Source organism: Panthera pardus, unplaced genomic scaffold (genome assembly GCF_024362965.1).
Source record: "Panthera pardus isolate Hobbes unplaced genomic scaffold, ASM2436296v1 HiC_scaffold_21, whole genome shotgun sequence".
Taxonomy (NCBI): domain Eukaryota; kingdom Metazoa; phylum Chordata; class Mammalia; order Carnivora; family Felidae; genus Panthera; species Panthera pardus.
The window spans coordinates 56,684,538-56,712,010 of NW_026526777.1; the positions used below are offsets into that span (position 1 = coordinate 56,684,538).

The 27,473-nt window shown below is 42.7% G+C and overlaps 1 protein-coding gene across 1 annotated transcript in view; it reads left to right on the forward strand.

The window, feature by feature from the left end:
* F5 (coagulation factor V) overlaps positions 1–27,473 on the forward strand; it is a 75,703-nt gene that overhangs the window by 41,804 nt on the left and 6,426 nt on the right. Inside the window, exons 9-23 of the mRNA XM_053909320.1 lie at positions 714–891; positions 2,360–2,459; positions 2,834–3,045; positions 4,138–4,288; positions 6,168–6,380; positions 7,930–10,384; positions 13,058–13,232; positions 14,448–14,684; positions 15,544–15,760; positions 18,665–18,844; positions 20,960–21,076; positions 21,940–22,011; positions 23,354–23,454; positions 23,882–24,037; positions 26,468–26,612. Coding sequence (XP_053765295.1) covers positions 714–891; positions 2,360–2,459; positions 2,834–3,045; positions 4,138–4,288; positions 6,168–6,380; positions 7,930–10,384; positions 13,058–13,232; positions 14,448–14,684; positions 15,544–15,760; positions 18,665–18,844; positions 20,960–21,076; positions 21,940–22,011; positions 23,354–23,454; positions 23,882–24,037; positions 26,468–26,612 — 4,709 coding nt within the window. The remainder of the gene's footprint in view (positions 1–713; positions 892–2,359; positions 2,460–2,833; positions 3,046–4,137; positions 4,289–6,167; positions 6,381–7,929; positions 10,385–13,057; positions 13,233–14,447; positions 14,685–15,543; positions 15,761–18,664; positions 18,845–20,959; positions 21,077–21,939; positions 22,012–23,353; positions 23,455–23,881; positions 24,038–26,467; positions 26,613–27,473) is intronic.

Sequence of the window (27,473 nt, forward strand, 5' to 3'; positions counted from 1 at the left end):
AAGATGGGTGAAGGTGATTGCTTTTTAGTTGGCACTGGGATCAGGTGGATGGTAGAAGGGATAGACCAACAGCACAGAACTACGTCTAATAAAAATAGTCAGAGCTTCCTGGGTGGGAACATATCTTTAGAGATTGAGAAATACCTGGTCAGTCACTAAGGGTACCACAAATTAAGTGATAAGGAGGACTTGAGAAAAAAAATTCACAGTGTATCCTCTCATTCCTTTTGTTTTTTTTTAATATAATTTATTGTCAGATTGGTTTCCATACATCACCCAGTGCTCATCCCAACAAGTGCCCTCCTCCCTGCCCATCGCCCTCTTTCCCCTCTCCCCCACCACCCATCTACCCTTAGTTTGTTCTCAGTTCTCAAGAGTCTCTTATCCTCTCATTGCTTTTGGATAGCTCTTTTTCCAGAGATTTCTAAGGTCTGTTCTAGTGACCAGAGTGACAGGAAGTTCTAGGTAGCCTTTTCTAACCATGCCCACAACTTTATTAGTGGTGGAGAAGACAGACAGATGAGAGGTTTCCAGTTTTCCAACTAGAGAGCAGATATTGGGACTTTGCAAACCACGTTAAGAATTTTTTTTAAAGAAAATTAGCATTTTAGCTAATTCAAGAGCAGAACTTCTAAGCATAGGGTTTCCTCATCCTCCTGGGGTCTTTATTCGAGCGAACGGTTTAATTTTTTTAAATTTCATTTCACTTTAAGAAAATACAGATCTCTGCATTTGGATAATTTCTCAAACCAAATTGGAAAACATTATAAGAAGGTTGTCTACAAGCAGTACCAAGATGAGTCTTTCACCAAACGCATGGAGAATCCCAATATCAAAGAAGATGGGATCTTGGGTCCTATTATCAGAGCCCAGGTCAGAGACACACTCAAAGTAAGTACCACAAATATGGAACCATGGAAGAAATTAAATAGTGAAAGACAATGTATAAATATGTCCATTATAATTTTTGATTCAAATGCAACTTCAGTTTTTATGTAGTATTTGCTCTGATTTATAGCCTACCTCACAACATAAAGAATCTAAGACAATTCATCAAATTGTAAAAGGATAAAGCAAAGAACCAATTTCATTGAGGTGAAGGATAATGTGGGGACAAAGAAAATAAAGCCATGGATAAATACAATGGAACACACGCCGTATGTTCCAATCGGGTTGTCTGTAAATTTTGTCCAAAGCATTCCAGCAGCCGAGTGAAAAGGGAAATACGTCAGGGCAAGATTCGCAGTACTCATAAAGAAAGTATCGTTTTCCCTGATACTGAGATCAGTTTCTCCCATGGATCCTTAAAAAGAGGATGCTGTATAATACAGTGGATGGAATTCTTGATAGAATCCCTATAATTGGTATAATAAATAAGTTGCATAGCTTTTTAATATAAGGGTTGTCCTCATAGCTGAGAACATAACAGTAAACACAACTGAGTATAAACAATTCATCATTGTGCTCTAGGTATATAGTTCTCCCATAAGCTGGTCTGTGATGAAGGTAAATTTAGACATGTATCAAGAACACCGAGTGTTCTTCAGGCAGCTTTCCTTAAATATATGCCACATCAGTCAAGCTTTTGATAAGAACTGGGCAGCAGAAAATTAAAGGTTGGCATCTTTGGCAAGGTTCTAGAATGCAGGTAATCTACAGATTAAGGATGAGCCAAATGCTTTGGCAATCGACCAGTAGGAGATAAGATTAAGGTTCTCTTTTGAAGATTAAGAAGGCTAACTATCACTCCCGTGTAAATAATGCTCCTCCTTTCACCCCTTCCTAGGGGTAAACTAACATATCCGCACACAAGGTCAATTCTGTTCATTTAAAGATAACAAAAGGATAGGAAGCAGCCTTTCTCTATTCCTCTTTCCCTTCCGCCATTTCTGATTTCCCTTTTAGGTGCTCTTAGCAAGTGTAAATATACCTCATTGGAAATTCAGGATCTGGCTATTTGTATGCCCCTCAAGAAGATAATGTCAAGGACAGTGTCCTGGGAGGTGTGCCAGGCTGGAGAAGGGAATTATGGTCTAGAGAGGAGAAGGAACAGATCTGAAGGCAGATGTGGTCCAAGTTGAGAGGAGAGGGGAAGGGGACAGGTTTGGAAAGAGTGATATACTGTGAGGAAAATACAGGGCAGACTTCTCTTTCCATTTTCCACCCTACCGTGTGAGTGAAATTCTCTCAAAAGTTTCTTCCAGGTGATGGGGAGAGGTTGCTGCTCAGAGAAACAGAAGTAGTTTGCGAACACACACACATAAGCACGCCCTCCATCAAGTGCGTTTGCCAAGCTAAGCATCCCATATCAATTCTCACGATTGAGCTTAAGTCCTGAAATAATGAATTAACTTTGTAGATCGTGTTCAAAAATATGGCCAGCCGTGTCTACAGCATTTACCCTCATGGAGTGACCTTCTCTCCTTATGAAGATGAAGTCAACTCTTCCTTCACTTCAGGTTTGAACCCGAGTCTACTGAATGAAACTGTTCAGCCTCTGAGAGGCTGCCACGCTTTCCTACTGTCCTCTTTGCTCAGTAACATGACTTGTGCAGTCAGGCAGTATACAAGTAGGGGTGTCCTAAAAGTCACAACGAAACCCTGCTCACTTCAGGGATTTATTTACCCTAAAATGTGCTGTTCTTTGTTAGTGCCATAGCGGCCTCTAGTGGAGCGATTTCTAACGGCGACACGTAATCCAAGGTTCTGTCAAGTGGAGCTTAGTATACACATATTCCTTCCCTAATATTACCTGGCTCTAATAAAAATTTTGCTGTTTGTTTACTGAAATAATTTTGAAAGTGAAGACGATTTTACCTTCATTTTCTTTCAGGCAATAACACTATGATCAGAGCAGTTCAGCCAGGGGAAACCTATACTTACAAGTGGAACATCCTAGAGTCTGATGAACCCACAGAAAATGATGCCCAGTGCTTGACAAGACCATACTACAGTAATGTGGACATCACCAGGGACATTGCCTCTGGGCTGATCGGGCTACTTCTAATTTGTAAGAGCAGATCCCTGGATAAACGAGGCATACAGGTATTCTGTCCATGGAGTAAACTTTTAGAAAATCTAGGAACTTCTTCTGGCTGACACAGATTAGGTCTTCTCACTAGAGAATGAGCCTTCTTCTAGAGAACAGAAAATGCTACGTTGTCCTCTTTAGTGCAAATGTGACAACATAGATTCCTTTTTTTTTTTTTTTTGTCTTGTCTATTTTCATCTGACTCTCACTGCAGAAGGCAATCATTCTATAGAGTGATGCAGTATTTTGTTTTAGTTTGAAATTCCAGATATTTTGCTATGTGATCGGCAAGTCACTTCGCCTTTCTCAATTTCTTCCTTTGGCTAATAGCCCTCCTAAAAAAATTTGACACGGCTGCTTTGGGGCTCAGTGAGATACCACCTGGTAAAAGGGTAAATCTCTCTACTAGTCCTTGTTATTTTTAGAGACCTGAACTAGGGAGAGATGAGAGAGATAATACTTTGGAGAGATAGCATCTGGTGAAGGTGGACCCAGACAATGGTCCATCTCTAGTGAGACTAAATTATACAAAAAAAAAAAAAAATATGAACAAATATATGGAACTTCATCAGAGACTAACAGTCTCATATTAGTAACTTAAAATTCCCAACCAGGCTAAGCTATTATTAAAGAAGTTCATCCTAAGGCATACACCATAAATATATGTTTGGAAAAATTTTTTAAATGGACATTTGGAAGACCCTAACTTATTGAGCTAGGAAAGGACACAGATAGGAAGAGGGATAAAGTTTTCCTATTGCAACCTTCTGTTTTATCCTTTGCAACTATTTGGAGCACATCTGGTCAATCTTGCAGGTTGAAAGGTATTCACTTACAGAGATAGAACACAATTACAGCGGCCGCGAGGAGATGGAATTTTTCTATTAAGATGTTTTAGTCTCTGAATTTCCTGATCCGCTCAGTTTGCCTTTGCACATTACCTTTGGCCCTAATGAGGGCTTTGTACAAAATGGTTTTCATACATGCCTACATTTGTGGCTTCAGTGGCCCCAGGGACTGTGCCTCTTTGGTTTCTGAGAAGAGCTCAGTGCTGCGGGCGATGGGCTGGCACATCAATCACTGAACACAGCACTTCTACCCTCCAGAGGGCAGCAGACATTGAGCAGCAGGCTGTGTTTGCTGTGTTTGATGAGAACAAGAGCTGGTACATTGAGGACAATATCAACAAGTTCTGCGAAAATCCCGATAAGGTGAAACGTGATGACCCCAAGTTTTATGAATCAAACATCATGAGCAGTAAGTCAAATCACTGTTTTCGTCCGTCAGTTTTTCACTCCGGTGCTTAAAGTAGGACTGTGCCTAAAGGCGGAGACATGGAGTAGAATCCACTCACCTCTTATCCTCGCTCTCAGTCCTCGCTTTGATGACGAAATTAGTGGATGATATTACAGAAACTTCTTTACGACATGAGGCCAAAAGCTTGTGACCCTTAGGAAGTCTTGGTCTCATGCTCCAGATGTGCGTGCTCTGGGCACATACACTCCGGAGGAGCAGGGTGAGGGGTGGGGGTGGTGAGGAGAGCGGGTACAGGCTTGGTCAGTGGCATATGGGGATTTCAGACGGGGGGTGGGGGGCAAGGTGAACGCTCTTGCTAGCAGGGCAGAAACTGAGTAAGTAACCCAAAGCTGGACTGTCCAGTCAAACTAAGGCAAAATGCATATGGGGAGCCAAGCGTCTTAAAGAGCCAATCCACGAAGAAGTTTGAAGGGAGCAGTAAGAAGTTCAGAACAGAGGGAGTGACCTGAGCCAAAGTCCAGGCATTTGCTGCGGTTTTCAGTTTCAGTGCCCAGAGCCACTGCTCTGACAAGTCTGAGAGAGATTTGACTAAGCCAGCTGGAAGCAAACACTGCCACAGTGGTCAGGGTCCTCACCACATTTCCTTACACTCGAGAGTCATTATGACCACCTTCTCTGATAGGTGATCGTAGATAGGAGGATGGCTTCTCTGCGGTCTGTTCATATGGCTTCAGATGACTGGCAGCTGGGGATTATCTGAACGGCCAGGTGCCATGGAAATCACTCAAAACAGGGAGTTACTCCGCTTTCTTTGCATAATTTCATTTTGGCAGCGAATCTGTCATAGTTCTGAGCCAGCGCTGTCCAGTTTGAAATTATGCGTGAGCCACAAATGCGATTTAAACTTTTCTGATGGCCGTATGAAAAACTGAAGAGAAATACATCCCAAATGTGATCATTTCAACATATAACCAATATAAAAATTGATGAGGTTTGCTTTCTTTATTTCATATACTAAGTCTCTGAAATCTGGTGTATATTTTACCCTTCGAGCACATCTCCATCCAGATTCTCCACCTTTCAAGTGCTCAGTGGCCCCTGTCACTACTGGCTACTATATTATAGAGCTTCCGACCATTGAGAAGAGCCTCCTGAATGAAATACAAACTAAAAACATATGTCAGTTCTTCAGTAAATATTTAAGGGTTCACTAGTGCTAGGCCTCATACTAGGATCAGGACTAGACTGGTAAATCAGGCAGATGTGGGCCGTGTCCTCAAAGAATCAAGCCTGTGATTTTATTACCATGCCTAGAATCTGAGTAAAGATACTGCCTAAAGCTGTGTCCCTTTGAAAGATAATGAACATGTGTGAACTCAATCCCTGCATGAAAACTATAGTTTATCTCAGTGCTAAGAGGGCACAATACAAGTTGCAAATGTACTAAATATGCATGACTTTTAGGGACATTACTTCTTATTCACTAACTCATGTGTCAAGACGACTTTCTTATATTATGCTTTCCTTCCAGGTAGAATTAGTCTAGATAATATTCTAAATTGATGTTCAGAATATCTTTCAAAGCAGACCGTGGAAAACAAAGTATCTGATACACACTTGACAATGAAGAAGTCAACATGAATGAAAAGCTTTGTCTTTATCGGAGTATTTCTCCCTTGGCTAACTTAGGAAATTAAATTCTCCTTTGGGAAATCTGACTTTGATCTTCTAGTCACATGTTAGACCTGGTGGAGTTTATCTCAGATGATCACTGCTTTGACACAACCAAGTTACTATTAGGGCATTAATCCCAGGTATAATTAGACACATGTCCTTTTGTTGGCGGAGGCCTGCGTGTTAACAGATTTTACTCTTTCAGCTATCAATGGCTATGTGCCTGAGAGTATACCCACGCTAGGATTCTGCTTTGATGACACTGTCCAGTGGCACTTCTGCAGTGTAGGGACCCAGGATGACATTTTGACCATTCACTTCACTGGGCACTCATTCGTCTATGGAAAGAGACATGAGGACACCTTGACGCTCTTCCCCATGCGTGGGGAATCTGTGACCGTCACAATGGATAATGTTGGTAAGAGCCTAGACACTTGAAGAGGCATCTCTGATCTCTAAAGGTCTGCTGCAGCTCTCCAGACTCCCACAGTTCCTGGGTTTATCTTTCTGATCCCTTTCAGGCTTGCCTTTCAGTATTTCTCATGATTCATATTGGGTGGAATTAATTACCTAAAGGGTCCAGTCGCTTAATGTGGGTTCCATTTATCCTTCTCTGGGCTAAGTGAGAAGTAAAGACACAACAGCAAAGAGATAAGCCATGACTTAGAGGAGGAAGTGTGAACATTCAGCCACAAAAGAGCATTTCTTTTATCAAAAAAAAACCCTTTTCAGGTTTTGTTTAATGTTTATTCATTTTTGAGAGACAGAGTGTGAGCGGGGGAGGGGCAGAAGGAGAGGGAGACACAGAATCTGAAGCAGGCTCCAGGCTCCGAGCTATCAGCACAGAGCCCGACGCTGAGCTCAAACCCACGAACCGGGAGATCATGGCCTGTGCCAAAATTGGATACTCAACTGACTGAGCCACCCAGGCGCCCCTACCTTTTTTAGTTTAGTTTTTTTTTTTAATATATATAATTTATTGTTCAAATTGGTTTCCATACAACACCCAGCACTCATCCCAACAGGTGCCCTCCTCAATGCCCGTCACCCACCTGGGGAGGAGGGGAGCCAGGCGTGGGTGTGGTGGTAGGTCAGGGGCTCAGTCTGCAGTTGGAGAAAGTGATTCCCTTTTTTAGTTTTTAAAGATAGTCATTCCACCATGCAGTAGTGACCATCAGGTATAGTGCCTTAGAGGCTGGCCTCAAAGCCAGCAGTGCCGTGGAAAGCACATGGGCTTTGGAGTTGTTCAGATGCGCTCTGGCATTCAGTATGGACAAGTGACTTGACCTCACTGAGCCTCCGTGTTTTCATCTGAAAAACACAATAACAACACTTTACAGAGTTGCTCTGACCATTAATTGTAATATCCTAGCACTCGGCAGACACCCAACGAGTGCTAACTATTGGAGACTCTCCAGGAAATCTGTACGCCAGCAAATAATAGCATTTCAAAGAGATTCAAAGTTTCCCTGGGCCCACTCAAATCATTTATTGCTTAGAAATATCTATATGTCTCTTATTTGTTGGGGTGAACATCATCATCCTCCCCTCACACCAATTCGCAATATGTGCAGCTAACAGGATGGTTATGGTATTCAAAGCCCATTTTATTCTTCATTCATCCTTTTTAAATATATTCTAAAATAGTGATTCTCAAACTCTCTATGCTAACTCTTTTATCTCTAATCTCCACTGACCAATCCTTTGGGCCGATACTGATCACATGCTTGGATGTCGCAGCAATGTCAAATTGCTAACGGGCTTTCTAAACACCTTAGACCAACTGATCTCCTTCTGTCACTGTGGAACACTAATCAATAGTTCACGGATCAGTGGTGGCCCACAGACCATGCTGGATTGTCCCTGCCCTGAAGTTCATTGAAAATCATCTGCCACAATGGATCCTAGTGTTTTTCTATATTTTTTGGGACTTAGAGCTCTCTGTTTTCTCTGTCTCTCTTCTGTAGGAACTTGGATATTAACTACAGTGAATTCCAGTCCCAGAAGCAAGAACCTAAGGCTGCGATTCAGGGACGTTAAGTGTATCCGGGATGAAGACGAAGATTCATATGAGATTATATACGAACCTCTGGCATCTACAGCCATGACTACGCGGAAAATGCGTGATTCTTCAGAAAACAGAGGTGAAGAGGACGATGGTGACTATGATTATCAGGAAAACCTGGCTTCCTGGTTAGGAATTAGGTCATTCAGAAATTCATCACTGAATCAGGAGGAAGAGGAGTTTAATCTTACTGCCCTAGCTCTGGAGAACTACTCTGAGTTCATTCCTTCAAGTACTGATCCAGCTATTCGTTCAAATTCTTCTTTCCTGAGTAGCATTAGCAGGCTTATTGTCCATAACTTTGCAGGACCTCACAAAACGCTTCCTCGCCCAGAAGCCACCACAGCTGGTCCCCCCTTGGGACGCATTGGCTTGGACAAGAAATCAGTTCTCAACTCTTCCACAGCAGAACATTCCAGCCCTTATTCTGAAGACTCCATGGAGGATCCTCTCCCATCAGATATCACAGGGATAAGCCTTCTTCCGCTCGATGCAGATGGTTTCAGGAATCAAAAACATGCTAAGCACAATGGATCCGAGAAAGGAAGAGACCACACAACAAAGCATGGGATCTCCCAGGTGGGACTTTCAGCATATAAAACTGGGAGACATTTAAGACAAGGCAACTCTTCTCCTTCCAGAACGGGAGCCTGGGAAGACCTTCCCGGTGACCTGTTACTCTTAAGACAAAAGCACCCATCAAAGATTTTGAACGGGAAATGGCATCCGGCTTCTGAGAAAGGTAGTTATGAAATAGTCCAAGATGCCGATGAAGACACAGCTGCCACTAAGCTGCTGAGCAGCCCTCAGAATGCCTCGAGGACTTTGGGAAAAAGCAGCCCTTTCACAAACAAAGACAGAAAGCAGAATGGCCACCCCCCATTTTCTGGAATTAGAAAGAAATTTCTGCAAGAAAGACCGGATGGAGGAAACGGTAGATTGAAGAAAAGCCCTTTTTTCATTAAAACACGAAAAAAGAAAAAGGAAGAGAAGCTTGCACACCATATTCCTCTATCTCCAAGGGGCTTTCATCCTCTAAGAAAGGCTAATACCACATTTGCAGACAGGAGACTTAATCACTCATTGTTATTCCATAAATCCAAGGAAACACCTTTTCATCCCACAGACCTCGATCAGACATTCCCCTCTGTGAATCTCAGCCTGATAGCCTCACTTCCTAACCATAATCAGAATCCCCCAAATGACACCAGTCAGACGAGCTCCCCTTCAGATCTTTATCAGACAATAACCCCCGAAGAACGCTATCAAACATTCCCTATTCAAGACTCTGATCAAATGCACTCCACTACAGAGTCTAGTCCTGGATCTCTCCCAGAGCCTGGCCAGATGCTCAACTATGACCTAAGGAACAAGTCCTTCCCTACTGACATTGCTCAGATGTTCCCTTCCTTGGAGCCTGAAGCCTGGCAGACAACCATCTCTGCAGCTCTCAGTCAACCAACCCTTTCCCCGGACCTCAGCCAGACAGCTGTTTCCCCAGACCTTGGCCAGATGCTCCTTTCCCCAGACCTCAGCCAGGAGCCTCTCTTATCAGACCTCAGCCAGATGGCCGTTTCTCCAGACCACAGACAAACAACGCTTTCTCCAGACCTCAGCCAGACAGATGTTTCCCCAGACCTCAGTGAGATAACCATTTCCCCAGATCTCATAAAGATGAACCTTCCCCCAGACCTCAGCCAGATGCCCTTCTTCCCAGACCTCAGCCAGGAGACTCTCTCATCAGACGTCAGCCAGATGCCTCTTTCCCCAGACCTCGGCCAGGAGACCCTCTCATCAGATGTTGGCCAAACAACCCTTTCTCCAGATACCAGCCAGACAACACTCTCTCAAGACCTTGGTCAGATACCCCCTTCCCCAGACATTAGTCAAACAGCCCTTTCTCCTGATCTCAGGCAGACATCGTCTCCTCCAGACCTTGATCAGACATCCAACACCTCTGAATTTAGTCATTCATTGCTTCTTCCAGAATTTGGTCAGACTTCCCCTTCTCCGGACCTTAGTCAGGTGCCATCTCCTCCACTATCTTCTACAGTAAATAACACTTTTATACCAAGGGAACTTAACCCACCAGTTGTAATAGGCCTCAGTGGAAATGATGGAGATTACATTGAGATTATTCCAAGGCAGAAGGAAGAGAGCAGTGAAGAAATCATTGATGACACTGATTACGTGGCCTATGATGACCCTTACCAAACTGATGTTAGGACAGACATTAACTCTTCCAGAGATCCCGACAACATTGCAGCATGGTATCTCCGCAGCAACAATGGAAACAAGAAATATTATTACATTGCTGCTGAAGAACTATCCTGGGATTATTCAAAATTTGCTCAAAGGTTTGGCCAAATTTTCTCCGTTGATTTTCTCATTTTTCCACTACTGCTAAAAAGATTACAATAGTCTGAGGAGATAATTCTGGGCAAATTATACTAATTCTGGGAAAATTTAATTCCCCTATTGCAATTTGTCCTATACAATTTCCTTTGTCAAGTCTATGATTAACCTCTCTATATTACATGACATTTGGACAATATAAGAACAATCACTGTAAGAAGTCTGTGATATTCTCTAGAGAAGCTCCCTCCTCTCCTTTCTTTCATCACTCATGTTCCTACCTCCTTTTCTCGCCCAAGTGCAGAGCCCAGCCTACCCATAGCTATCTGCTAATCTGGCTAATCAGAAGGAATCTCCTTTTGCATTTGTTTACGGAAAAACACATCTTTTAGTTGTTTGGTGATCAATATAAAGTGTATAGCATCTTGGTGAAATTTAATTCAAATTACATGAGATTCCAGTGGCAGAGGCCAAAGATATAAACCAGCTTAGAAACAAAAAGGCAAGTTTATACCTTCAACTGAGGCAGTCATAAACAATGATTTCTTTTGCTTTAAATTTGAATTTTAACTTGGCTTATAGAATGAGTGCTTACTCTCTCCTAAGTATTGTGCTAAGTGTTGAGACTACAAAATAGAATATAAACATACATGACTCCTGCCCTCATGGCACTTGCATCTAGTTGGGCAGGTAGATAAGAGTCAAATGCTCACATAAATAAGTGTAAAATACAACTATGCTAAAGACCGAAAAGGAAAGGCAGATACACGGTGATACGGTGATATGAGAATTCAGGAACCTGACACTGAACATTCTAGATAGAGAGAATAGCATAATGAGGCCACAAGGAAGGAGGAAGCCTGAAGCCTCTGTAGCTGGAGCTCAAGAAGGGGGTGAGTGTAAGAAAACGTTGGGCTCGCTCTACAAAGACCAGATGCCACTAGGCTTTGGGAAGAATTTTGGTGTTTATCCAAAGAGCATTGAGAAGCCCTTCAAAAGCTTTAGCCATTCTTAGCTTCACAGATTATGTCAGTTCCTTTCCTGGACCTTGTTACTTTCATCTTTTAAATGAAGGAGGTACACCAAATGTCCCCCAAGATCCTCTTCTGCTTTAACATTTCAGGTTCCAGCCATTCTTCAACCAGAGATGCAATTATGTAAGTGGCCTAACTTACAACAGAGGGTTCCTAAGGGATCTACATATGTTTTTAAACGGTTTTCAATTCAATTCTGCTTAAGGATGGAAAGCCATATTGGGCTGGACTCTGGACGTGGCCTGTATTCTGGGATGACAATATAGAGAAAGAAGAGGTTGGGGGCAGGGGGGACAAGGAGCAAGTCTTAGCAATAGTGGGAGAATCACAGCTTGGTGACCATGCTCACACCATGTCTAATATATAGTTCACAGATTTTATAAAAGCTAACAACTACACTGAAAATCAAAAGCCAAAGTGTAATTAGAGTAAGCAAACACAATATATGGTATGGCTTACAGAAATTATTTCATTAATCGGATGCCTGGCATTTCCATATTAGAACTCTGTTAGCCTAAAACACATTTTCACATGACTTCCTATTTAAATGTAGCTCCCACTGCTATATGAGAATAATTTATCTAGGGATTTCTAAGAGAGGCCCTGAAAGAGTAAGATTTAGGGTGTTTCCAAAGCAGAAAGGGATAGAACCAGGTCCTTCAAAATCTTACGTCCCATTCCAGATATGCAACCCATGTTTATGGCACTCACAGCTGCTTTGCTGATCCCCATGTGTTCTGTGAAACTATGCTTAGGGTCTGGAAGGATGGGGTCAGTGGTGTAGGAAGACCAGGAGGAAGACAGAGTGGGATTCTCTGTTGGTGGATTGTGGTGCATGACAAATTCTATGACATTGATGGATGAGCTTTCGGCCTGTTTCCATAGGCTTGAGAAATGTAAGAGTCAGTGAGAAAATCTGATGTGCTCTGGCCCCAGACTGAGCTGGTGAACTATGTGAGGAATGATCCGATTTAACAACAGCAAACACGAGAAGCGTGGCTACTTTCATTCACAGGGGTGACCATTGTCAACTGACAGCCCCAAGCTGCCAATCCCATTGCATGGCTTTGTCTGCTTCTGATATTAAAATCTGCTATGTGACTATATGATTATAATTATTCGTTCATTAATACATTAAACAAAAGTTGATCCAGTACCTGTCATGTGTCAGATGATTTGCCAGGCACTGGAAATTAAATAATGAGCAGACTAGGCACAATCCCTGACCTCATGGGACTTTCACTCTAGTGTCAGAGTCAGATTTTAATAGATAATATCACAAATAAATGATATATACTGTACTGTACATAACAGAGAAATTTAAGAATACTACAGGAATATACTATATACACTATGGTAATACTGTGAACACTTAGAGAATAATATAGACAGATTTCACCTACTCTAAAGGATCATAGGAGCCCTTACCAAAGAAATGATACATGAGCTGGGATCAGAAGGATATTTACTGGCTTAAGTTTTTACTCATTTATAGTTTCGTTCATTTGTACATTATTTATTAAATATCTCTGCTAGACACTGTATTCAGAAGCAGGGATAATTCCTCCAATTCTTCAATGGTCTTTCATTTGTTCTTTCAAACAATAACTATTATTATTGTTGTTGTTGTTATTATTTCAGTGAAGTAGATAATGAAGACATTGACGATGTTCCAGAGAACACCATATACAAGAAAGTGGTCTTTCGAAAGTATCTTGATGGCTCTTTTACCAAACGTGATCCTACGGGGGAGCTTGAAGCTCATCTCGGCATTCTTGGTCCTGTTATTAGAGCTGAAGTGGATGATGTCATCCAAGTAAGTCATCTTTTGAGCATTGTTAAGATCGTCAGAGGAATTTCCACAAGCACCGGGGGTTGTAACAGTGAAAGGGGCAGGAGGGCTATGGGTAATTTGTTTACTTTCCAAAATGAACAAATAATAACACATCTTTTCAGAGACTGCTTGCCAAGTACAGTAAAACCTTAGATTGCAAGTAACTTGTTCTGCAAGCGTTCCACAAGATGAGCAAACATTTCTAATAAATTTGAACTTGATAAATGAGTGATATCTTGCAATATGAGTAGTACATGACGCCGAACGTCACATGATCACAACTGAGCCAATGGTTCTTAAAATTCACTTTGACATACGAGTGCTTTGGATGACAAGCATGTTTCCGGAACGAATTATTTTTGCAAACCACGGTTTTACTGTCGTTTGATAATCTTCAAGAAAAAAAATGATCTCATGATTTTATTTCCCCTTCTGCTGAGCTCCCATTCATCACTGCAAGGGTCAGTTCTGTTTTCCCTAAGAAACTTTTTTTGCCACCCCAACCTCTCCTGCACATTCAACCGAATAGCTCCTTCCTGGCATTCCCATGAACCCCATTCATACTTTGTTTACAACACTTTTGATCTCCAGATTTTTTAGTTTATTTATTTTGAGACAGAGAGAGGGTGAGCAGGGGAGAGGAACAGAGAGTGGGAGAGAGAGAGAATCCCGAGCAGGTTCTGTGCTGTCAGTGCAGAGCCCAACGCAGAGCTGGATCTAATGAACCGTGAGATCGTGACCTGAGTCGAAATCAAGAGTCGGTTGCTTAACTGACTGGGCCCTCCCTGTGCCCTGGGTCTCCAGATTTTTAACTTGAATCCATATGTGCACGTGTCTCTTCATCAGGAGGTTGAAAGCTTATTGTTAGCAAGACCCAAACTGCATTCATCTCCACATCTGCAGCACCTATTGTGATCATTTCATTCGAACATAACGTCAGTACTTTTGCTTAGCAGAAGAATAAACATGTTTTGGTATTTCTAGGGTAAACTACTTGGGCCCTATCTCATAGGATATTGTAAAAATCAGGTGAAATAATACATATGTGACTTTGAACCTGCATGCAATTAATATATTCTACTGCATATAGATCTAGGTCTAATTTAATAGCCATCTACTTGGGCCTATAATAATGACATTCTTTAATTTGGATTTTTGTTCATCTTAAGTACATTTGTGGACCATTCCTTTTTCTAGGTTCGTTTTAAAAATTTAGCATCCAGACCATATTCTCTTCATGCCCATGGGCTTTCCTATGAAAAGTCATCAGAGGGAAAGTCTTATGAAGATGATTCTCCTGAATGGTTTAAGGAAGATAATGTTGTTCAGCCGAACAGCAGTTATACGTACGTATGGCACGCCACTCCAAGGTCAGGGCCAGAAAACCCTGGCTCTGCCTGCCGGGCTTGGGCCTACTACTCAGCAGTGAACCCGGTAGGTACATCCATTAAAAATTTCTGTCATTCCCCTAACCCTATAACTTGAGTCCACCAAATGGAAGGGTCAAGTTGATCTCCTGTTAGATGTCTGTCCTGTTTTCCATGAGGAATGTGTGAGGATTGTGGCCAGTCGTCTACAGCCACTTGTGTTCAGAGGTCAGCGAGAGAGAAGCACTTGCTTCTCTCAGGAAGGGCAGTGGGGATTACTTAAATTACTTAAATTGTTGAACCTGGTTAGAGTGACTACGTTTGCAGAGGAAGACGTCTATTTGCAATGTCCTCGAGCAAGTATTAGCTTTCTTTAGCTCTGCCTTTATGAAACAGCTACAAAATCAAGACTCGTTCGTTTGGGGCATGGGAGAGAGAGAGAGCACAGACTTCGAGTTCAACCCTCCTGTCACTTCCTGCGTGGGCCTAGGAAAATTACTTGACCTCTCTCGGCCTCAGTTTCCAAAAGTTAAAAATGAGAAAACAGTAGATAGCACACAATAGGCACTTGGTAATATTTGTTCAGTAAATGAGTTTCTTTGTATTTAATATACAGGATTGTTGTCTGAATTAAATAAGACACTACAGGCAAAGTGTTTTGTATATTGGCAGATGCTCAATAGTGATTATAATAGTGTCGATATTGTCACTAATTGCAACATTATCATGACTGCCATGCTGAGATAAAGGATTCATCGGAGGAAGGGAATACGAATGCCACAGTATTTGATAATGATACCTAGGCTTAGTAAGCTATTTCTTTATAATCTTCCAACTCGGGGCCCCTGAAGTTTCCTTTTCTGTATCATCAGAGGAAATCCTGCAAGAGAGCGAAATATGTGCAATTTGTCCCTGCTGTCTTCCAGGAAAAAGATATCCATTCTGGCTTGATAGGTCCCCTTCTGATCTGCCAAAAAGGAGTACTTCATAAGGAGAGCAACACGCCCGTGGACATGAGAGAATTTGTCTTACTCTTTATGGTCTTTGACGAAAGGAAGAGCTGGTACTATGAAAAGAAACCCCAGTCTCCCAACACTTGGAGACTGTCATCCTCTGAAGAAAAAACCTCCCACGAGTTTCATGGTATCGTCTTCTGACTTTGATCTAATCTCTGACCTAAATCCCCCTGGGTGCACGTGATTCCTGCCCTCGGTCTTCATAAGATTAGACGTGAGGTGCTTCTAAAGAGGTGCTTCCGATGTCGCCCGGCAGGTGGCGCTGCAGGTGAAGGGGACAGAGAAGTCTGAAAGCTAGCGCAGGAGCCCGCAGAACTGACCCAACCAGCCAACAAGGAGCCAGTGTGCATTAGTCTATGGTAGCTTAGGGATTAGCACTATTCTGCAGTGTAAACAGTTAATGAACCTGTTCCTTGATCTAAAGGAACAACCATGTATCTAGAAGAAGTGATCACTCATGTGTTCTTTCTTTTTTTTTTTTTAATTTTTTTAATGTTTATTTATTTTTGAGACAGAGAGAGACAGAGCATGAATGGGGGAGGGTCAGAGAGAGGGAGACACAGAATCTGAAACAGGCTCCAGGTTCTGAGCTGTCAGCACAGAGCCCGACGCGGGGCTTGAACTCACGGACCGCGAGGTCATGACCCGAGCTGAAGTCGGCCGCTTAACCGACTGAGCCACCCAGGCACCCCTCATGTGTACTTTCTAAATAAGAACATGACAGTTCCAGCCCTCAGCACTTCCCAGGTGGCATCGGAAGCATCTAGAACAAAATGAGATAGGAAACTGGGTAGTTGGGTCACAGGAGAGTCATGGCAAGAGAGCATTGCTGGGGGGGGGAGGGGTGAGTGGGAAAAGCAAATGTACTCTGAACTCCATTTAGGAATTTTGTCTGCAAATTGTCACTGAATTAAACCTTGGTTTGTGAGCATAATTTGTCCCGGAAACATGCTTGTCATCCAGAGCACTTGTATATCAAAGCGAATTTCAAGAACCATTGGCTCAGTTGTGGTCATGTGATGTTCGGCATCCCGTACAATGCATATTGCCAGACAACACTCATTTATCAAGTTAAAACTTATTAGAAATGTTTGCTCGCCTTGCGGAACACTCGCAGAGCAAGTTACTCGCAATCCAAGGTTTTACTGTAGTTTTAGAGAAAGGCAGAATTTAGAATTAGGTGAAAAACAAAGAGAATGACTTGGGGATTAGAAAAATAAATGAAGACTGAGAAGCCCTGCTTTTAGAGTTTGATGAATGGAGGGAATTGCTGTAAGGTTTCTCATCAGGATGGATCTGTGCTTTGGGTATGGGTAGGTCATTCCATGAAACAGGAAAGGAGAAGGTTGCTTGAGGAATTAAAAAAAAGACTTATATACTACATCCACTTCAGTGCCACCACCACCCCTCCCCCAGCCAGTCGCCACGGCTAAGTAGGTGTATTTTGCCTCCCCTAGCCCATTTACACACTCAGGCTGCCCTTCTGATCTGATCTCACCCGTATAAATGCTTGCGGGTAGAGGAAGGTGAACAACATAATTTATGATCTGCTCCAAAACCCTACCCTCTGACTGCTTATCACACAAAGAAGTTAAAAAGATTCTCTTAAGCTTTCTAGAAGAGTGTCAATGGAAAGCTGACCAATAACTCTGAGCGGAGCTTCCTTTTCTCTTCTAGCATTTCTAGGTTTTTCAGCCTAGGCTACTTGGTGTTGCCTAGGTTACGGGTGGCAAACACACGCTTCTGAAAACCTCCCAAGCTGGTGGGAACGCAATGGCTGCAGACTCAGATAGGCTTGTCAGCTGGCTGTCCCCTTTCCTGTTCAGTACCCTTGAGCCACTGCTTCCGATTCCTCAAAGAAAGAGTAAAATGCATCCGGGATAGTTTAGTTTGAAATGTACTCTGTAATTTGGTAATCCCCATGGCATAGTATTGATCAGGGTATTTGGTAAGCAGACCGCCCGAGTTCCCAGCCTCAGACTCAGCACCTGGCCTGTGCAGTGCGTGCTTGTAACTAAGTGGTGAAATAGGGAGTAAATGAAGGAATTCTATTACTCAGTTCAATTTATCAAACGTTTACTGAGCACCTGCTATGTTGAGAGACTTCATTCCACATCCTGATGTAATGATTTAGCAATGCTGACCCAATAATTGCTTGAGACACGTTTCACTCTTAGGAGATCTATTTCCTGCACAGGTGAGGGGTTAGGCCTGGTGTGAGGAGTAGGAAGATAGGTACTCTTTACTTGATGTAACCTTAAGGGTGCCAAAATGACCTTAACTCCTTTTGCTCCCAAAATTCACTCGCGCAGTTCCTGAAGTCCCATAGAGTTCTTTTTACTTTGGAAAAACACTACTAATAAAAACTTCCCTCACTTCAATCTCAACTAAATGCATGGTAGCCCAGAGCTTTATCAGTAAAATTTTGTATTATTTTTTAAGGTGATCAAATTTGCGAAGTGCTTTAAACACACACACACACACACACACACACACACACACACACACACACTTCACCGAGGGAGAGTGGACGAAGCCTGAGAACCCCAGACATTTAAGCTGGGAAGAGGGCAGAGGAGCTATCATACAAATGAGACAATAGACATGAACCCTTATGGTCTGCCTTCCTAATTTTGCCTGGAACTTTCTCTGAATTTAGGAGGCCTCAGGGTGATGTGCTGTGTGTGCTCTCAGACTTTTTCCTTTAACCACTGGAGTTCACCTATCTGGCTCGTGTCAGTCTTTCTGTTTTGGTAGTGCAGGCAAATGTCAAGGGTAAGTGAGTGGAGCCCAGGGAAGAAGTGTGAGGTCCAGGGTGAAGAGTGAGAAGCCACATGAGAAGCTGCTGTGGGCTGGCATGAGGAGGAGCTGGAGGGCCCGTCTTAGCCTCCCCCTGGTAGCAGGACACACAGGGGTCCGGACGGGTGGAGTGATAAGAAGATGGGTGGTGAACAGGCCACCTCCTACTTCCTCACCAGCCCCTCTGCCGGTGTACATGGATTTCTAATCGATTGCACCTCTGTCCTTGCAGCCATTAATGGGATGACTTACAGCTTGCCTGGCCTGAGAATGTATGAGCAAGAGTGGGTGAGGCTGCACCTGCTGAACCTGGGCGGCTCCCGAGACATTCACGTGGTTCACTTTCACGGCCAGACTTTGCTGGAAAACGGCACCCAACAGCACCAGCTAGGGGTCTGGCCCCTTCTGCCTGGTAAAGATCTGCACGCTGTAAAGAGGTCCCGGATGGAAAAAATGGCTAGGGAAGGCGATCTCGGCAATGTAACTGTCCCTCATTCCGTCCTGTGCATTTGCTTCCTAAGGGTCAGGAGTGGGTTCTGGCACAGATCCTGGGCACAGCCATTTCCCCAAACTGCAGACAGAGTATGACAAAGTCAGCCAGTGTAGGCACTGCGTGCAGCTCCTGCGTGCAGGCTCAACTCGGTTCTCCGGAGATGTTACGTCTGACGCAGTTTTTTCCAAACCGCACTGTGTCACGTAGGCCAGGTCTTAAACAGATTACAAAATGAATCCCACAGGGCTCAGGCTGCTTTAGCAGCTTTCTGTCGGGAAGGAGATTAAAAACTTACTAGGGTTTTGGGATTCTTGCCTCCGTGAATTCTGTTCCGCACACTCTGACCCTGATACCTTTGGGCAAGTGACTACAGGAATCTTAATCTTAAACTGACTCATGAGGCTGTTGGGGCAGTGCCGGGGTGGGGGGGGGGGGGAGGGGGGGAGTGTTTTTAAGGATTATAAAAGCTAAAAAATAAGAGGGGTATTTAGAGCTTTCATGTACAAAGTAATGAAAAGGCTTAAACAAACCAACCATCACAAAGGATTTTTATGTGCCAGAGAGTTGTTTTATAGGCATATCTGTGCATTGCAGGGGTGTGAGTGGGGGTGTGAGTGCCAGGGACCCTGATTCTCAAACTGCAATAGGCATAGTGAAATTCTAGGAAGCCGGTTAAAACATAAATGCTAAGGCAGAGATTTTGCTTCTGGAGACTTTGATGTCAGACAAGGGCCCAGGACTCTGCATTTTTAACAAGCAGCCTTGCTTCCACAAATGCTCTGAGAAGCTAGGCAGGGCAGTCAGTCCTTTGCCAGAACTTTGGTTGGGAACTTCCTATGTGGGTCAGCCTCAGTTAGGCACAGAAGTCCAAACAGGACTGGTTTGGTTAAAGGTGGGGGGAAAGAGTGTTCTTGGTTGGTTTGTTCAAGCCAGTGGCTCACTAATGGAGCTATGAAGACCCACTTTATTAAAATCAGGGACAGAGGGGATTAGGTCAAACTTCTGGCTTTTTACCAAATGTAAATTAGCAGATCCATCATCCTTCCCTTGAGCCTGAGAAGCTGGAATTGGCTGGCCCATCCAAATCTTCAAATCTAAATATCTCCGTTGGAGAGTGGAAGGATGGAATCTTTTTTCGTGTGTTAGAGGAGGACCATCAGCTATTAATTTTTATTCACCATCTGGGACATAGTCACGAATTACAGTCAACAGAATTTAAGTGTAAACTGGCAATGAGTAGCATTGAAATAACAGAGTGGGTAATCAGAGGTTTCAGAAACGTCCTTCAGTGATTTTCTGAGTCAGTTTATGTGTATCTCTATCCAACTCTGTAAACCTAATAGAAAATTTGAAAACATGGGAGATAGATGTTTTATTCTTATTTTTCTTATGTAAAAAAAGAAACAACAGTGAAATGAAGGGGGAGGAAGGAAACACATACAATATTCCTGAGGCCCAATAATGAGTCATTCAAGGCCGCTTTAATACTTAAGACTGTGAAGCTGTGTTGTATATGGGTTAGCTTGTGACATTAAATGTAGATCAGTAAAAGTTACTTTCTAGTAAGGCATGCTGGAGATTTTTTAAAGTCTGGGCCAATTAACTTTTAGTAATGTGTGTGTGTGTTGTTTCATTAAAAAAAATTTTTTTTCAATGTTTATTTTTGAGAGACAGAGAGAGGCAGAGCATGAGCAGGGGAAGGGCAGAGAGAGAGGGAGACAGAATCCGAAGCAGGCTCCAGGCTCTGAGCCGTCAGCACAGAGCCTGATGTGGGGCTTGAACTCATGAACAATGAGATCATGACCTGAGCCGAATTGGACACTTAACTGACTGAGCCACCCAGGCGCCCCTGTTTTGTTTCGTTTTTATCTGTTTGTTACAACTCTAGCCCTGCCTAAAGAGAAATGGATAATTCATAAGTTCTTTTCTAAAACTCCTTGTGATGCAGGGATTTTAGGATTCTTTGACAGCTGTCGACTAATATTAACTTTCAATCTTTGGGTATGTAATGTCATGCTTCACTTTCTATTTTAGGTTCATTTAAAACTCTTGAAATGAAGGCATCAAAATCCGGTTGGTGGCTCCTTGACACAGAGGTTGGAGAAAACCAGAGAGCTGGGATGCAAACACCTTTTCTCATCATAGACAGAGGTACACCCCGAGCTCCATGGGATGTTTCTAGCAGGGCAGCCCCTGCTAGAATATTATTAACTTTTAAGTTTGAAATACTCAACTCTGGGACTTCTGCATGACAGAGGTACAATCTGTAGCAGTAGCTGCTTGTATTCTGACCCGTGGTCTGATTATACTGCAAACATCAGTCGTCTAGGAACCTTAAACCACATGCTTCAGCCCAAAGGCATGCCTTTCAATTGGGGAACCAGTATAAAGAGTCTTCCTTCATGACATGTGATTCATGGGAAAGTGAGTGGAAGAATTTTTCCAGACTCCTAGAGCAGAGGAGGGAAAAGATACCAGGAATTAAACAATGACTAGGATAGTCTCTGAACTTGGCATTTCAGTATTTGAGAAACAGTTCCCATACGTCCATCCATGCAGCCAGCCAGCCAGCCAGCATTTATTAGGTACCTGTCAAGTACCAAGCACTGTGTCCACATCCAGGTATCTCAGTGGCTGGTATTTTCTTTTGTGATCAGAATGTAAATAGCTCTGTAATTTTTGGTCCAACTTTTGGGAACATAGACTTATAAGGGTAGTACGCAATGTTGTAAAATGGCTTTATTTTAAGATACAAGCAGATGGAAATCAGTTTAAGACTAACTGCATTTCAGGACGTCAGTGGTTTTCCTCTAGGGTATCACTATTTGTTAGAGCACCAGTCTTGCGAGTACATTTACCTCTTATGATCCAACATATTTAGGTCAGTGCCATACAAGGTAGGTGAAACTATTGAATCACTGACCCACCAGAGGTATAATCTCTAGCCACGAAATTTTACTTTGTTAATATGTATTTTCTAAGCAAAAATTATTCATCGTTCTGTTTTTTTGTAGAATGTAAGATGCCAATGGGACTAAGCACTGGTATCATAGCTGATTCACAGATCAGGGCTTCTGGGCATTGGGGTAAGTAGTAGCATCATAGCCTACGAAAGGCCTCCTATAACTGTGCAGTATACAGCCTGAAAAACCATCCGTGACAACCCTGCCTGTTGAATCTATGGATCATTGCTTGTCTCCAGGCTTTTCTCTACCACAGGAAAGCACCTCTATCTTAAGGTGCTCATCTGGTAGAGGAAGGAGCAAAAAACCTGTTGGCACTCCTTTATCACCGCCTCCCTCCCTGGTGTATAATGTTCCTAAGGAGTCTCTCCCCCGGGAGACCAAGAGCTAGGGGTCCTCAGAATCTCTACACAGGCAGTACAGCCTCTCAGCAGGGATTGAGCGAGGAGTGGATCTCTCTCTCTGAGAGAGAGAGAGAATCTGAAGCCGGTTCCATACCTAGCACAGAGCCTGATGCAGGGCTTGATACCCACAAACTGTGAGATCATGACCTGAACAGAAATCAAGAGTCAGATACAACCGAGCCACCCAAGCACCCCCTTTCTTTCTTTCTTTCTTTTCTTTTCCTTTCTTTCTCTTTTTCTCTTTCTTTTTCTTCCTTCATTTTTCTTTTTCTTTTTCTTTCTTTCTTTCTTTTCTTTTCCTTTCTTTCTCTTTCTTTTTCTCTTTCTTTTTCTTCCTTCATTTTTTTTCTTTTTCTTTCTTTCTTTCTTTCTTTCTTTCCTTCTTTCTTTTCTTTCTTTTCCTGTTTTCTCCTTCCTTCCTTCCTTCCTTCCTTCCTTCCTTCCTTCCTTTCCCATACTCTCGTGACCATGTGCCCATTTCCAAAACTCCCCACATTCATCCCCATTCCACATTTGATCACAAATGAGATATTCCAGCCAGATTCCCAAGGTCTATTGGCCACATGCCATACTGCCCTCTAATAGGGCCCTTTGCTGTGCTAACCATTCATCTATTCAGAAACTTTGCTGATCACCCACTTTGTGTCAGGATCTCCTTCTAAATTGCCTCACTCTGCCTCAAAGCCCTTCCCAAGATGAAGAGGTCAGTGGCAAGGGATCACGAGCTTCCCATAATCCCTCCCATGTCCTCCGCTTAGGCAAGGCACACTCAGCAGCAACCACACCAACATAGCTGAGAAAAGATAAACACAACCTGCATGCAAGAAAGGGGGTGGGTGGTGGTTGACACCAACCAAGCACAGACCTGAAGCCGAGATTTCATAATCATGAACTGACTTAGTAACTGAGGCCTGTGACAACTGCCTGGTTGCCTAACTTTAATAGAGGCTCCTGCAGAGATCTGGTTTTCCACGGGGACTAAACTTACTTGGGAAATTTCTAGTTGTATGTTTTGGGTTTTTTTTAAGTTCAGAATAAATTTTTTTCTCTTTTGAATTTAGGTTATTGGGAGCCCAAACTAGCAAGATTAAACAATGGTGGATCATATAATGCTTGGATCACAGAAAAGCCTTCAGAAGTTGACCTTAAACCTTGGATCCAGGTATATCTTATTAACCTGATAGTATTTACTGTGCTATAATAATAAAATGACAGTGATTTCATATTTCTCTTTCTTGTTCTTGCAGTGTTTTAGGCACTATTCTAAGTGCTTTACATATTCAAAATGAACCCTATAAAGTCAGTTCTAGCATTATCCTAGATATCCTTTTTACAGATGAAAAAAACAAAGAAATAGAGGGACTGATTAACTTCCAAAAATCACACACAGCTAGTAAGTGGTCAAACTTGGATTCAAGTCCAGGTACTCTGTGCTCAAATATGGATTGTATCTAGCCAGTTTATTAGTTTGCTGACTTGGGTGCTGGCTTTTTAGTTCCAAAGAAAGCTGGTTACACAATGAATTAAGGAAGGTGATATGTGAGTTGTCGACAAGGACAGATCTGCTTAATGGCTTTGCTCTGTTGCAGGTTGACATGCAGAGGGAAGTCATCCTCACAGGGATCCAAACCCAAGGTGCCAAACACTATCTGAAGTCCTACTACACCATGGAGTTCTATGTGGCCTACAGCTCTGACCAGACAAACTGGCAGATCTTCAAAGGGAACAGCACAAGGAACGTGATGGTCTGTGGACAGTTTCTTTCTAAGTCTCAAGACTCACCCTAGGATTACTAGGCTACTATGCCTATGACTATGTCTTTTTAAAAAATACCTTTCTGGGTGGTAGAAATACAAATGGCTTTCTTAGGGCTTTATGAAAGAAAGTGGCAAAATCATGGGTCTGTTATACAAATTAAAGGGATAAGCCTGATTTATGGAACTTCAAAACTCCACACACACAAAAAAATCACTTTTCGATCAAACTAAATGCTCATGCTTCTCAGATTGGGAGATGGTGTAGGGCATTTAATCTGGTTTTGTGCCTTAAGGAGCTCATGCTCCTTAAGCTTGGAGCTTGGCCTCCAAGTTTTGATAATACTAACTTTTACATTTTATTTTGTTCTTTGTTTCAGTGTACTTGAAGGAAATAGCAGCTCTGAGGCAGTGTGCTTTTCGGAAATTTTTTTTTTTTTTTGCTACCCTGCCTGCGGAGTGACAGTCCCCTGCTGGGTCTTTCAGAGGCTCAGCGGGATTATCCCCAATAATCCGTATGTACCAGCCCTAACTCTTCTCTTCCTCCCTAACCCCCTTGCCAAAGAAAGTTATCAGAATGTAAGGCGTCAGTCTGCCATTATGCTGGTAACTTTGAACCTGTTTCATTTTTCCTGTAAATCACTTACCATTTTACTAGTTTGTATATTATTATTAGCTATCCCTGGTAATAAATTATTTGCACTATACCTTAGAACAGATCATGAAAATCTCAAATTATCGTCCCTACTGATCAGTTTTGGAAAGAGAACACAGGTTACAGTTACACTTCGTAGCTGAAAGACTTTTGCCCTTATACTTATGAGGAACGTTGGTGTGCGGTATTTTTTTTGTACTTTTTTTCTCGTTTTGGTATCAGAGTAATACTGGCTTCATAAAATAATTTGGGAAGCATGTTCTGTTTTCTGGGAGAGATTTTCTAGCATTGGTGTTAATTCTTTAAATATTTTTAGTATTCAGCAGTGAAACTATATGGGCCTAGAGATTTTTTTTTCCAGGAACTTGTAAATTACAAATCCAATTTCTTTAGTAGTTACAGGCTGTTCAAATTACCTATTTCATATTGGGTGAGTTAGATAGTGTTTTTCAAGAAACTGATCCATTTCCTCTAGGCTGTTAAATTTGTGTGTAGAGTTGTTTGTAGTATACTCTTATTATCCTTTTGATGTCTGCAGATCTATAGTGATATTGCCTGTTGAATTTCATGTTGGTAATATTCACCTCTTCTGTTTTTGCTTTGTCAGTCTTGCTAGATGTTTGCCTTTTTTTTTTTTTTTTAATCTTTTCAAAGAATTGATTCTGTTTCCTTGTGTTTATCTACTGTTTTTCTGTTTTCAGTCTTGCGGCTCTTATCTTCTGTGTTAGCTGGCTCTTTCCTTGCTGGCTCTTTCCAGCCTCTTTCCAAGTCCAGGTTCTCCACTAAAGGGGAGCTCCTTTTTGCTGTTGGGTGGGGACGGGATAGTGTCCACTGATACGACAGTGGTGGGAGTCGTGTTAGGAGCTGGCGGGGATCAAAGTCCTGGATTCCTATTTGCCCTTCTCTGACACAATCCCAGTGAGGGTGCTGGGGTGCCTCATTACAATCTCATGAGCATGGAAGTCTAGGCTCCCCACTTGGCCTTTGATGCTGTGAGTAGAGGAAGGGCCATGATGTTTTCTATAATGCTGAGCTGGACATAGATCTGTTATCATCTGAGAATTTTCCGTCTTGCTGAGCTGCTCTTTCCTGGGCCTGTGGCTAGAGAAAGCAGGTTTTCATTGGGACTTTTTTTTTTTTTTTTTTTTTTTTGGCCGTACCCATTGGTGTTTCTTGGTTGCTGGCTTCTTTGCTTCCCAGTCTGGGGCATATGAGGCAACAATAAAACCCAGGGAGCCCACCGCCATGTTGCTCCTTGGGTCCCAAGGACCCTAGCCAGTCTGCCTTCTTTTCTCCCCCTCTCCGAGGCTCCTTATGTTTTAGTAGTACTCAGCAGAAGGAACGAGGCAAAATATGTCTACCTCATCTTCCTGAAGTGATCTCCAATTATTTTTTTTATTTAAAAAATTTTTTTTCATGTTTTTATTTATTTTTGAGACACAGAGAGACAGAGCATGAGCAGGGGAGGGGCAGACAGAGAGGGAGACACAGAATCTGAAGCAGGCTCCAGACTCTGAGCTGTCAGCACAGAGCCTGACGCAGGGCTCGAAGTCACGGAGTGTGAGATCATGACCTGAGCCGAAGTCGGACGCTTAACCGACCAAGCCACCCAGGCGCCCCTCCAATTATTTTTTTTAAAACCAAGAGACTTAATTCAGGTCACATGAAAACTGAAAATGACAATATTAAATTAATCAGAATTTTATTACAAAATCACTTTATAGAGAATTGTTACATAACTAAGCCTTCCTCTTTTTTTCCTCTAGTATTTTGATGGCAATTCAGATGCCTCTACAATAAAAGACAATCAGTTTGACCCACCCATCGTGGCTAGATATATTAGGATCTCTCCAACCAGATCCTACAATAGAGCTGCCCTTCGCTTGGAGCTACAAGGCTGTGAGGTTAACGGTAAGGAACTAAGATGCATTGTTGTCCAACCACCAGGCAGAGAATCAAGTAGATATGGAAGAATGGCTAGAACTTTTAGTTCTCTTCAGTCACTTGGGTGCCTAGAAAAACCTTGGCGAAACCGGTTCTGCTCAGGTGAACTCTCATTGTGATCTGGGCCAAAACTGGTTCTACCAGCCAAAGGGCAGGCACCATCTCTGAACAGTGCCAGGATGGCATGGGCACCGCCCTGACCCTTCGAGGAAGGGCCCTAGCTTAGAATAACTGCATCAGCCCATTTCAATAAGAACTAAGGTTCAGACTAGGCCTGACTCTTCCATCGTTCTCCAGGTCACCCAGATTTTAATGCAGTAGAAGAACATAGCAACATTACTGGCATATATTAGATGTTCGATGAATGTTTTCAACGAATCTAAACTTCTTGTCAACCTCCTGAAACTCTGATTGAACTCTTCGTTCTCTTTGGCACCCAATGTAGGCGCTCAAGCTCTTTCTCTGTAAGCTGCTGTTTTTCAAGGGATGTAATGTGACCTGTGGTATAAATCAATCCAGGTACCCACAAATGGCCATAATAAAATTCTACCATGTGGAACAAAGATGTTTAAGAATCTGATCAACTATGCTCCTTTGCTGACTCTTAAAGTAGAGCTCTCCACATTCTTTCACTTCAAAGCGCATCTAGAAAATATCTGTCTAGCAATCTGGGGTAAGAGAAGGCCCTGGCTAATCTTCCGTTGCATCTCAGCTGCCCCAGGGCTCTGAGCGGGAGGGAGATCAATACATAGCGCACCTGAAACGTGCATTTCTCCACCTGTTGGGGAGCTACAGTACCTTCTCGGTCTCGCAAGGCTCACAGTGGAC